The following is a 13,610-nucleotide window of genomic DNA, read 5'->3' as shown; positions in this document are numbered from 1 at the left end:
GCAGTAACTGAAAGGTAAACCTCAGCGATGAGAGAGCCACCTTTTCTGTGGAAAATAAATCCAAGCATTCCTCTGTTCTAGCGTTGCAGGGAACCAGCTGTGGGGCCGCTTCACAACTGCCTTAGATCGAGTGCAGTAGAAGGGAAACCATGAGCCTGTGGGTATCTTGGGGACCGCAGCTACCGAGTGGATTGCACGGAATGTCGCTATTCGTTAGCACCTAGAGGGATCGAAGCTCTCTCCACATTTGTCAATAAACTATCCATAGGTCAGGTTTGCAGAGCAGCAGCATGGGCTTCGGTACATACCGCCTCCAGCACTCCAGGAGCGGGCCGGCGTGTCAGGATAAGTGAGTCACACTGGGCCAGTGGCAGATGTGGACTGTAGGAAAAGACACCCACCATGTGCCTTAATATTTCCATCTGGGTTAATGTATTAGTTTCTGTGTACATGACCAGTAGAGGCATGGAGAAGAGGCTTTCTAATGTGGGTCAAGGGATGCAGACATTTGAGAGGGTCCGTAAACGCACCAGAATCCAGCTGTTTTCATTGGTGTTTGAACTGAAGGTCTTGGGACGCCATTCTAGCCAGAACCAATTTATATTAAGGCCCCCACATCAAAACCTTTAAAAAAATAAAAAAAAAGAAAATATATAAGCTACAGTCCAAAGCCCAAACTTTTAATCCCTTAGCGCATTTCCATACACACAAAGACAAATATCACATACCGTTGTACATTTAAATCCCAAATATTCCCATCGTGTTATGAGTAACTCAAAGTGCACGTACAACTGAGAGGATGAGATTGTGAGGCAGTGCCAAGCAGTGGCATCATAGTTTCCTCCAATGCAGATCTTTACCTGGACACCTTGGTGGAAGGTGATGGAGTTCAGCACGCCTTCTCTCCTTGCAGAGTGGGTTCTGATTGAAAACGGGCCTTAAGTACTGCCCTGGGAGACCTGCATCTGCTGCCCTCCACATAGGACCATGAGTTGCTCACCTCCTGATGGAACAGTGGGTCTGCAGTCCCTCCCAGACTTTAATCTTGCTCAAGGACCCATATTCTTCCATGGCCATTCCTTGCAAGGCCCCCCAGGTGCAATCTTTGCAGTACTAGAGAGAGGTTCGACAATTCTACCCTTCTTATCGCTCTAATGACACTAGCTTGGCACAGGATTCTGGTTGCCTCTGCGAGTGCATCGCGACTCTTTACACTTCTCTAGTCCCAGGTGCTATCTGTACATGGATGGTCCATAGTCTTGTAGGCCAGGGGGTCACTGGAGTGGGCTTGGGCCTGGTGAATGGTCTTGTTGGTCAGGGGGTCACTGGAGTGGGCTTGGGCCTGGCGAATGGTCTTGTTGGTCATGGGGTCACTGGAGTGGGCTTGGGCCTGGCGAATGGTCTTGTAGGCTAGGGGGTCACTGGAGTGGGCTTGGGCCTGGCGAATGGTCTTGTTGGTCAGGGGGTCACTTGAGTGGACTTGGGCATGGCGAATGGTCTTGTAGGCCAGGGGGGTCACTGGAGTGGGCTTGGGCTTGGCGAATGGTCTTGTTGGTCAGGGGGTCACTGGAGTGGGCTTGGGCCTGGCGAATGGTCTTGTAGGCTAGGGGGTCACTGGAGTGGGCTTGGGCCTGGTGAATGGTCTTGTTGGTCAGAGGGACACTGGAGTGGGCTTGGGCCTGGCGAATGGTCTTGTAGGGTAGGGGGTCACTGGAGTGGGCTTGGGCCTGGCGAATGGTCTTGTTGGTCAGGGGGTCACTGGAGTGGGTTTGGGCCTGGTGAATGCTCTTGTAGGCCAGGGGGTCACTGGAGTGGGATTGGGCCTGGCGAATGGTCTTGTTGGTCAGTTGGTCACTGGAGTGGGCTTGGGCCTGGCGAATGGTCTTGTAGGCTAGGGGGTCACTGGAGTGGGCTTGGGCCTGGCGAATGGTGTTGTTGGTCAGGGGGTCACTGGAGTGGGCTTGGGCCTGGCGAATGGTCTTGTTGGTAAGGGGGTCACTGGAGTGGTCTTGGGCCTGGTGAATGGTCTTGTTGGTCAGGGGGTCACTGGAGTGGGCTTGGGCCTGGCGAATGGTCTTGTAGGCTAGGGGGTCACTGGAGTGGGCTTGGGCCTGGCGTATGGTTTTGTTGGTAAGGGGGTCACTGGAGTCGGCTTGGGCCTGGCAAATTCTCTTTCGTGCACACCTCTCTGCTTCTGGGTGGAGGAGCTCTGGGGAGTGCTGCTTCCTTTCCTCCTCTCCAGCTCTGTCCGGGGCACGCCTTGGCACTGGATGTAAAGTTTGTGATCCGCCTGAAGGTCCCAGAAGCTTGAGAGGTTTTATTCTCTTTTGGAAGCTGTGCCGGTCACTCCGCGAAGGAGTCTCGATGAAGCCACACACGTGCTGGCTGTACTTCCATGGTCTTAGAACTGCTGTATTGGTTTAAAAAGAGGTAGCAGTTGATGTGATACCATTCCATAGTTCATACCTAGGCTTTCCTGTTTTCAGTTTCTATTTTTGGTAAATTCTGGTGGGGTTTTTTCAGTGTTTTCAAGTGATTTCAATACCTTAAACAGTGGTTATCAGTTGTTACACATTTTTGCGCCATTAAAACAACAGAAAGTGTTTTTCCATTTTTTATAGAATGGTTTGCTTTAATTATTGCTTGCTTTCTGTACTGATAGTGCACGGTATATAGACAGTGTATATGAGATCCAAATACATTTTTGCAAATCAAACTTGTTCTAGTACATCATACAATACCTCTTCAGTGAGTCTTTTGTCATGTGAGCTCACCTTTTCCTACCCATGTAAACTTTTTTCTGTGAAAAGGCCCTCTCAACATTGGCACTTGAGATGGACAACGCCAAAACAGCCAGTACACAATTTGCTAACTCTGGCCACTGACATAGCTTTCCATGCCAATACTGGTGCACTTGAAGTTTGCGTTTCTCTGGGCAGGTTCTGTAACCTTTGCGTCGAACTGGGCGCTTATGCCCTCACAGTTATTAAGGTTGTCAAAAATGAAGCAGCACTTTTGAAACCACAGAGAAAATTCACCTTTACGGAAGGGGTCTAGAACTAGTATATAGTACCACAGTGAGGTTTCATTGACTTCAAATGTCCTGGTTGGTGAAGGAGCATTTCTATGCATCATTGCAAGCCATTTCTCATACATTGTAAAATAAAAGTTCCTGAATTACTCTTCATCATTGCTTTGCTTACCAAGTGGTAAGCACTCTAACATGGAACATTTTGCAGTTCCAAAGTCATTAAAGGTGTCACCCAGCCCCTTCGCATCTACACCAATTATGCTGAACACTTGGCAGACAAGGGTGTTTCCAGGCTCTAGTTTTTGTATTATGTCCACTACAGCAGTTATGTTTTCCAGTAAAAATTTAAGAATACAGTATAGTGTACTTTTTTTCACATCACTATCAATATGCAACCAAAGATCCTCACATTTCTTGCCTTTGGCATCATCACTCAACAAAAATTCTGTAAACGGTTGCCACATGGATAATATAGCGTTCACAGCCTTTTGGACTAAGAACCATCTGCTAAGTGACACCGTTGGGATGAATCTTTCTTAGGTGCCACACAAAGCACAAAATGAGAAATATTTGCGTGTTAGTTCCCGCACATAACAAAACAGTTCACCAGAATAGACTAACAAGTCAATAGCATTCTTCATTAACTCTGAAGATTGTAAAGATGCTTTCAGCATACCATCTAACAAGTGACAAGAATCTCTTACAGGGAAGCACTTCAGCTCAGGTATCGATTTTGAGAGGTAATCACACAACATTTTTCATATACATAGCTGAATCACTGCAAATACAAACAATATCACTCTTTGTTGAACTTGGAAAGAACCTTTTTGCAGCAGCATTCCAAGTGACACTGCGTTCCATGTTTTCAAAAGTCTGGTGTCAGGTTTTCACCACTATCTTTAATGCTTGGTGTTAGCACTCTTTTCACATATACTTGTCACTATACCTTGCATTGAATGTTTAAAACCTGCTATCAATACTGACTCACTTGAAACTGGGGGATGACGTATCAAGGATTTTTACCCATTTTCTGTGGGTAAATGTGATGCCACATATCGGGAAAGATTCTTCTGAAACCAGCCATTTTACCTACCAGTGAACGAATCAAACACAGCCAAAATATCAAATATGATTTTGATATTTCCTAATTGTCTACAGTTTCTAAAATAATTAAACAAGACCTAAAACATGCTTCTAGACACTACATCTTTTGACCAAAGACCACAAAACTGAAAAAAGGAAGACGAAACAATATGTTCGAGGCATATGAGCTGCAGATTGTACACTTAGCATAGATCGCCATCTGGTGTTGGGCCCGGATGTTTGCAGTTTGTTTTTCTTCTTGGACAGTCTTTGGAAGTCACGAGTTTGGTGACTCCTCCTTCGGTCCGTACTGCGCATGGGCTTCGGCTCCATCCTCAGATTGTTTTTTTCCGCCATCGGGCTCGGATGTGATGCTTCGTGCTCCGGCTTCGAACTTCTACGGTTCCAGCCTCGACGGAAAATCCTCGTCTCTTCGAGTTTCTTCATCATTATCTTCATCTCTCGAAGCGGCACTTTTCTCCATCCCGTACATCGGCACCGGCCTTCGGGCCCTCCTCGACTCCGGTCCCGGCCGATGGAAAGGACTCCGTTCAAAAAGTGCCCAAAATGTGGGTCTAAATTTCCCCACACCGACCTCCATCAGGTGTGTAATCTTTGCCTCTCTCCAGAACACGAGGCCAGAGACTGCCCCGCCTGTAAGTCTTTTCGATCGAAGAAAACCATCCGGGATCGAAAAGCTCAACGCACCATGGCGCACTCATCGTCTGCAGCCCCACCGGACATCTTCGGAGACGGCGCCGAAGCTTCGGGGCAAACACACACCGAGCAGGAAGAAGACGTCGTCAGCGCTTCCGAGGCCGACGACTCCGACGTGGAGGACATCACACCGGCGCAGCGGGCCGTGAGTACTATGCCCCCTCCCACCCCCGCGCCCAAAACCAAAGAGACTCAGGTTACTCCCTCGCCTGCCGGCCTGGGCAAAACCAAGACCAAAGCTTCGATCACCCCACCTTCGGGCTCGGTGTCGAAGCATCCAAAGTCTCACGGCAGCTCGGGATCGAGCCAGCCGACGCCCGGTGCCGAAAAACAGCATCCGGCACCGAAGAAAGCAATATCCAGCTCGACTCCGAAGCCACCGGTGCCGAAGCCTGGACTCTCGGTGCCGACCAAACACAAACATAAATCTGTCGGTACCGACGCTCTGGCGCCGAAAACTCCTTCGACGCCGAAAAAACAGGAGGCCCCAAAAAAGCATGGCGCACACAAACCATCGAAGTCCTCGGTTCCGAAATCACCGGTGCCGACGGACGATTCGACGCCACTGGCTCTGTTTACACCAGACCCTCTACAAAAGACTCTGTCCAAAGATCCAAAGACTGGACTATTGACTTTAATTATCAAGAAAAGACGCCTTGATGCTCCGGCTCCTCCTCCACCACCCAAACGGAAGGACTCTGCTACTTCTCCCCTCAGAGTGCCCTCCCCACTACCACCTCCCCTGCCTCCTCCACCTCCTCCACCCCCTCCCCCTCCCAGGTCTCCGCCACCTTTACCTCACTACTCTCCGGCCCCGTCCCCAGATCCGGACGACGGGGACCCGGACAATTATCCGGCGGACGCCCCAATGGATCCCACTCCACCAGGGACCCCAGACCCGTGGGAGGATTACAATAACCCTAATGTACCCAATATTCCTCAGGACGACCTATACCCATCCAGGCCGTCTCCTCCAGAGGACTCCTTAGGGTTCCATCATTTAGTGCAGAGAGCAGCACACTACCATGGGGTGGACATGCACACTGAACCAGTGGAAGACGACTTCTTACTGGATACATTTGACATACAGGACAAATCCACCTCTATCTTACCCATGCTTAAGGGTGTCACCAAGCATGCCGCAGAGGTGTTCAAAGACCCTGTCAGGGCCAGGGTACTAAACCCTAGAATAGAGAAAAAGTATAAGGCGGCACCCACAGACCCTGCATACATTAAGGGCCCTGCTCCCTTAGATTCCCTAGTTGTCTCTACAGCTAGAAAGCGGGCTAACTCCCAGTCCTCAGGAGAAGCCCCACCGCCAGACAAGGAATCCAAACTCCTAGACGCGTCTGGCAAGCGCACCGCCTCTCAAGCTGCAAACATATGGCGCATTGCAAACACACAAGCGCTACTTGCGCGCTATGACAGAGCACACTACGATGAACTTGAGGCTCTTATGCAGCACCTCCCCGAGAAACACAAGCGTAGGGCTCATGAGCTAATACAGGAGGGTAAACTCATTACAAACACCTCCATTAAGTGTGCCCTCGATGCCGCCGACACTGCTTCTAGAGCCATAAATACCAGCGTCCTGCTTCGTCGCCATGCCTGGCTCAGGATCTCAGGGTTTAAGCCTGAAGTCCAGGCGTCCATACTCAATCACCCCTTTGACCAACACACGCACTTTGGGCCCAAGGTAGACGAAGCGTTGGAAAAGATGAAAAAGGACACAGACACAGCAAAGTCTATGGGGGCACTCCAAACACAAGCGTCTAAACGTTCCTTTCGACACTCCTCCTTTCGTGGCACAGGCAGAGGCTTCTCCACCGACAACACCTCTACCTCCTACAAATCCCCTCCTCAAAATACCTTTTCAAAGGGCAACCAAAGGGGTGGTTACAGAGGCAACAACAATAAGGGCAGGGGCAAAACTAACAACACCCGTTCTGCCACCCCGCCCACACAATGACTTCCCTCCGCTCCCCCCAGACCATTCCACTCCGGTCGGGGGCAGGCTACAAAACTTTATCCACGCATGGGAGTCCATAACATCGGACAAATGGGTGACCCAAATCATTCGGTCAGGGTACTGTCTCGAGTTAACATCTACCCCACCCAATATCCCACCAAGGCACCGCCCAATGTCTCAAGAACATTCCACACTGCTCAAACAGGAGGTACTCTCCCTCCTCCAAAAACACGCTATAGAGCAGGTCCCCATCAATCAGCAAAATCTAGGGGTTTACTCCCTATATTTCCTAATACCAAAGAAAGACGGGACCCTCAGGCCCATTCTGGACCTCCGGCCTCTAAATGCCTACATACATTCAGACCATTTCCATATGGTCACCCTACAACAAGTCCTCCCGCTCCTCTGTCAGGGAGACTTTCTCACAACATTGGATCTGAAAGACGCATACTTTCACATTCCAATACACCCCTCTCACAGGAAATACCTCAGGTTCGTGGTGGACAAGCAACATTACCAATTCACGGTTCTCCCCTTCGGGGTCACCACCGCACCACGGGTGTTTACCAAATGCCTAGCGGTAGTAGCAGCACACCTCAGACGTCAACACATTCACGTCTTCCCTTACTTAGACGACTGGCTGATAAAAGCCGCGTCTTACCATCAATGCGTGCAGCATACAAACAGCACCATCCAACTGCTCCACCAGCTAGGCTTCACGGTGAACTACCAAAAGTCCCACCTCATACCATCTCACACAAAGCAATACCTCGGGGCCACTATAGACACCTCCAAAGGTATTGCCTATCCAAACACAGCCAGAATCACAAGCATTCAAGCCTTACGCAAAACATTACTTCCCCAACACTCTCTTCCAGCAAGAGTGTTCATGAAGCTCATAGGAATGATGGCGTCTTGCATCTTTATAGTGCCCCATGCAAGACTACACATGCGTCCACTTCAAGAGTGCCTAGCACAACAGTGGAACCAGGCCCAGGGTCGGCTGACGGATCTGGTGTTGGTGGACGGCCGCACACATCACTCTCTGCAGTGGTGGAACACCACAAACCTTTCCAAGGGGCGGCCGTTCCTGGACCCGGTTCCTCAGGTGACTCTAACAGCGGACGCATCGCTCTCCGGCTGGGGAGCGCACCTCCTACACCTCACGATGCAAGGTCTATGGACGCCACAGCAAAAATCGCTCCACATCAACCATCTGGAGCTCTTGGCGATCTTTCTAGCCCTAAAATCTTTCCAAAAACAGATTTCGGGCAAAGCAGTCCTCATTCGCACAGACAACATGACTGCAATGTATTATATCCAAAAACAGGGGGGGACACACTCTCCCCAGCTCTCCCGCTTAGCCCAGAGCATATGGAGATGGGCAATTCCCCAAAACATCTTTCTCCTGGCACAGCACGTTCCAGGCGTACAAAACACCATGGCAGATCTGCTCAGCAGACAAACGCAACAACTACACGAATGGGAACTGCATCCACAAGTTCTTCACCCATTCTTCCAACAGTGGGGGCATCCTCAGATAGACCTCTTCGCCACCCACGAAAACAAAAAATGCCCAAGCTTCGCCGCCAGATACCCACACCCATTGTCCAAGGGCAATGCGATATGGATGAACTGGTCAGGCAGATTTGCATACGCCTTTCCACCTCTCCCACTAATTCCATTAGTGGTCAGGAAGCTACAACAGCACTCCCTCACACTCATTCTGGTAGCTCCGACGTGGGCCAGGCAGCCGTGGTACACCACGCTACTACAACTATCAGTGGTTCCACATCAAAAACTGCACCTATCCCCATGCCTCCTAACCCAGAACCATGGAGAAATCAGGCACCCGGACCCAGCTCAGCTCAACCTGGCGATCTGGCTCCTGAAATCTTAGAATTCGGATACCTTAACCTTCCCCCTGATTGCATGAACATCATCATGGAAGCCAGACGTCCTACCACTAGAGCATGCTATGCCGCAAAGTGGAAAAGATTTGTAATTTACTGCCGTAACAATACAATCAACCCTCTAGATGCATCCATACAGCACATCATATGCTATCTGCTCCATCTTCACAGGTGTAACCTGGCATATTCATCCATACGCCTACACCTAGCAGCGATCGCTGCTTATCTACAAAACAGACAGCATTTATCACTCTTCAGAGTGCCCGCTATTAAAGCCTTCATGGAAGGCCTTAAACGAGTAATTCCTCCCAGGGCACCACCTTCCCCTGTATGGAATCTAAATTTAGTTCTTACACGACTAATGGGTCCGCCCTTCGAACCAATGCACAAATGTGAGCTACAGTTTCTCACCTGGAAAACAGCTTTCCTTGTAGCTATCACTTCCCTTAGAAGGGTTGGTGAAATACAAGCGTTCACCATACAGGAACCCTACATACAAATGCATCACAGCAAGGTCATACTTCGCACAAATCCGAAGTTTCTGCCCAAGGTCATTTCCCCCTTCCATCTCAATCAATCGGTGGAATTACCTGTCTTCTTTTCGCAACCCCAATCTGTTGCGGAAAGGGCCTTACACACACTTGATGTGAAAAGGGCGTTGCTATACTACATACAAAGAACGCAACCCTTCAGGAAGACTAAACAATTGTTCGTTTCCTTCTCTCCACCACATAAAGGCAACCCCATTTCTAAATCAGGGATAGCTAGGTGGATTGTAAAATGCATACAGATTTGCTATCAAAAGGCTAAAAGAACATTATCTGTTCCGCCTAAAGCCCATTCTACAAGAAAGTTAGGGGCTTCTATGGCCTTTCTAGGGAATATACCCTTAGATGACATCTGCAAAGCAGCCACATGGTCTACACCGCACACCTTCACAAAACATTACTGTGTAGATGTGCATTCCAAGCAGCAAGCTAGAGTGGGCCAGGCTGTACTAAAGACACTATTTCAAACCACTGCAACGGATACCGGTGGTCGCCGCTAGGGTTGGGTACTGCTATATAATCTATGCTAAGTGTACAATCTGCAGCTCATATGCCTCGAACGGAATATGCTACTTACCAGTATGCATCTGTTCTTGGCATGTAGAGCTGCAGAGTTGTACACGCCCACCCGCCTCCCCGGCTACCTGTATCCGTTCCAGTCCATTTTATTTAGATACAACACACATGGGTTTCTCACTGTTATTACTACGCTCCATCATTTCCCTGTTGGCGAAAAACAATCTGAGGATGGCGCCGAAGCCCATGCGCAGTACGGACCGAAGGAGGAGTCACCAAACTCGTGACTTCCAAAGACTGTCCAAGAAGAAAAACAAACTGCAAACATCCGGGCCCAACACCAGATGGCGATCTATGCTAAGTGTACAACTCTGCAGCTCTACATGCCAAGAACAGATGCATACTGGTAAGTAGCATATTCCTTTTGTGACCTCTCTAAACAACAAAACTCAAGCAGAATAATGTTAGCCCAGTCTTTCTTGCTGCTAGGTTGTAAAACAAAGTTACATTGTATTGGTCGTTTCAGAAAGAAAATAAATGACTCACTCTTCTTTTCCTTTCTTTGAATGGCATTTAGTTTGTGGTTGTGCAGGTGTTTTTTCAGTGTTTATATGTTTACACTGGTGAGAGCTATTTTCCTTCCAGTGGGGTTTTATCAGTTATTATAGGTTTAAACCTAAAACCGGACAGCCTATATCATACCCGAAAAGGTGAAGCCCATCATCGCCCTCTGCCCTGCACGCCTCTTTCTGTCAAGGTGTAGATTTGACTTTGCACACTTCGGTTCTTAGTCATTGTGAAATGTCCCTGCATGCTTGCCGTAGCACTCAGTTGTGGTGCTGCCTCGTCGACATTGCTGGTGGGTTCTGGAAGCTACACGTGATTCCTCTCCCTGCTGTAAGCTGTCCTCGTATCGTTTTGTGTTTACTAGACATCACCCATTGCACAGTCGTCAGAATGTGTCCGCCATGCACTGAAGGAAGAGACTATCATGGGAGCACAAAAAACACAGCAGCATTTATTAATACAAAGACCCCCACCTTGCATCTGCAGCATGTATGTACATTTCGACTGCAGGGTGCTTCCGTGTCTCTGGAGGCTGCAGGACCCGTTCGTGCCCTGGAAGCCTTTCCCAAGTCTGTCTGTCTGTCCTTCTAACTGTGTTCTTCTTTTCTTCCATAGCCGAAACCAGCTCTCCGCCCTCCCTGCCCACATCTGTTCCTTGCCGCTCAAGGTGCTCATCGCCAGCAACAACAAGTTGGCATCCTTGCCTGAGAACATTGGCTCGCTGAGCAACCTCCGGCAGCTGGTAAGTGGCCGAGCAGATGTGACCCCTTGTAACTGGCTGAAGTGGGCATATTCCAGACATGCATAGACTGTGCCTGGGGAACTTTGAGACTCCTGGCCTCCCTGCACCAGTGTGGCCCAGGAAGCACTCTGGTTCTGTGTGTGAGTGTGTGTGTGTGTGTGTCTGTCTGTCTGTCTGTCTGTGCACCGCCCTGGCTCCATGCGTATGAAGCTGTTCTCTTTAATGGTGAGATGTGTTCTGGACAAGTGAGATGCTCTGGCTGTGTGTCTTTTGTGTGGCAGTACACCGCTCTGGTTCCATGCGTGTGAAGTGTTCTCTTTAGTGGTGAGATGTGTTCTGGACCTGTGTGATGCTCTGGGTGAGTATGTGTGTGTTTGTGTGAAGTTGTTCTGTTTAGTAGTGAGATGTGCTCAGGGCCAGTGAGGGAGGTGGTGGGTGAGTATGTGTGTGTATGTGTAGTGTGTTTATTTTCTGTACCAGTGAGATGCTCTGGTACCCTGTGTGAGTGACTGTGCCCTCTGTGTGGCACTGACTGGTCTGGCTCCACATGTATGTGGTTCTCTTTAGTGGTGAGATCACTGTTCTGTGTGTTCTGGAGCAGTGTGATGCCCTGTGTGTGCGCCTTCTTTAACCAGTCTGGCTCCACATGTGCTGTTGTTTTCTCTAGTGGTGAGATGCCCTCGTCTTCTGTATGATCTGGGCCAGTGCGACACTTGGGTTCCATTTTTTTTTGTAAAATATTTTTATTGATTAACCTTGTACAGTACGTCAGGAACATTTCGAGCAGAAGCTTCCGCTCACATACTAGGATCCTAATCCACAATCCTCCTTGTACAATCAAGTCTTTTCGTGAGCGATGGTTTACAGTCAAAGTTGTCCTTACCCATGGTAACATCCTGTGATATACCACCCATCAGTCGTACCATCATCTTTCCATAGCAAGGGGCACCGTAACAATGCTAATAACAGTGAGTACACTTGGAAGTTCCATATCGTAATAAAAGAAAAGTACATAAAACCCTTGAGCCTACCCCATGCTACCTCCCCTCCTCCCCCCTACCCCCCATTCCCACAACTCCCCTGGCATGACTTGTTGAGTAGATACAGAACAAGGCCTTCGGCTTTGCGCATACTTACATCTTCTACAATTCTAAGGTGTACTTCAAACTTTCCCAATTCAGGACTACTGACAGGCTAGCTAGAAAAACCATCTATTCTCCCATAACTGTTCTAACCAGGACCATTCCACCTCAATATCAGAGTCTATGGATTTCAGAAGTTCTGCTAAAGCTCTCCAGGCTCGGGCCGAGTCCATTGCCGTATCGCTATGAGCTCGAGTGGCCGCCTGTAACCTAAGAGCCGTTTCACATGACACTTGGGTTCCATGTGTGTCAGTGAACCAGTCTGACTCCATGTGTGTATTGTTATTCTTTTTAGTGGTGATATACTGTCTTTAGCTGGGAGATGCTCTCTTCCTCTGTGTGTTCTGGGTCATTGTTGTGTTCTGGTGCCCTGTATGTCTGTCTGCCTTCTGTGTGGCAGTTTAACGGTATTGCTCCACGTGTGTGTAGTTGTGGCTTTTGGTAGTTTGTCTGCGTTTCGTGCGGCATGGAGATACTCTGGTTTACTGGGTGTCTGTGCCTGCAGGATTCATTAACCTTGTCTGGCTCTGCCTGTGTGCAATTGTGTTCTCCACTGTTGAGATACTATTCTGTGTGTTCTGTGGCAGTGAGATGCCCTGGTTCCCTCTGTGTGTGCGCCTTCTGTGTGGCAGTGCACCGCTCTTGCTCAATGAGTATGGGTCTGTGCCTGCAGTATTTAGTAACGTTGTCTGCCTCTGCCTGTGTGTAATTGTGTTTTCCACTAGTGAGATGCTATTCTGTGTGCTCTGTGGCAGTGAGATGCTCTGGTTCCCTGTGTGTGTGCCTTCTGTGTGGCAGTGCACCGCTCTGGCTCCATGTGTATATTGTCTGTGCCTGCAGTATTCAGTAACTTTGTCTGGCTCTGCCTGTGTGTAGTGTTCTCTATTAGTGAGCTGCTCTGTTATTCTGTGTGCTATGTGACAGTGAGATGCTCAAGTGATCAGTGTGTCTGATTCAGCTGTAAACCTCTGCGCTTCCACATTTGTGCAGTCGTGCTCTTTAGAAGTGAGATGCCTTCTTTTTCTGTGTGTTCTGTGGCCGTGAAATGCTCGGGTTAGGTGTGCCTCTGTTGTGTGACGGTGAGATGCTCTGGTACTCTGGGTATGTGTATTTGTGCATGTGGCAGTCAGTTGCCCTGCCCATCTGCTGTTCTGTGGTGTATTGCTGCAGTTTCCTGGTGCGTGTTTGTCTTTCCTGCCAGTGAGCTGCTCTGTGTAATGGTGTGATACTGTTGTTTTGTGTGTGTGTGTCCGTCCCCTCTGTGCCACTCTGCTGCTGTGTCCCATTTGCTGTGTTGTGGTGATCTAGTTTCCATTGTGTGTTTGTCCACTGTGGCAGTGAACTGTTCTGTCCATTTTCTGTGTAGAGGTGTGATACACCGT

The 13,610-nt window shown here is 49.1% G+C and overlaps 1 protein-coding gene across 2 annotated transcripts in view; it reads left to right on the top strand.

Annotated features, from left to right (window-relative positions):
* LRCH4 (leucine rich repeats and calponin homology domain containing 4) overlaps nucleotides 1-13,610 on the top strand; it is a 553,531-nt gene that overhangs the window by 336,896 nt on the left and 203,025 nt on the right. For both annotated transcript variants that reach the window (XM_085638321.1, XM_085638320.1), the window contains exon 3: nucleotides 10,960-11,086. In XM_085638321.1, coding sequence (XP_085494447.1) covers nucleotides 10,960-11,086 — 127 coding nt within the window. The remainder of the gene's footprint in view (nucleotides 1-10,959; nucleotides 11,087-13,610) is intronic.

The sequence above is a fragment of the Triturus cristatus genome, chromosome 12 (genome assembly GCF_964204655.1).
Source record: "Triturus cristatus chromosome 12, aTriCri1.1, whole genome shotgun sequence".
In the NCBI taxonomy this organism is placed as follows: domain Eukaryota; kingdom Metazoa; phylum Chordata; class Amphibia; order Caudata; family Salamandridae; genus Triturus; species Triturus cristatus.
The sequence above is the reverse complement of the archived record's forward strand: the minus strand, read 5'-3'. Positions and strand labels throughout refer to the sequence as shown.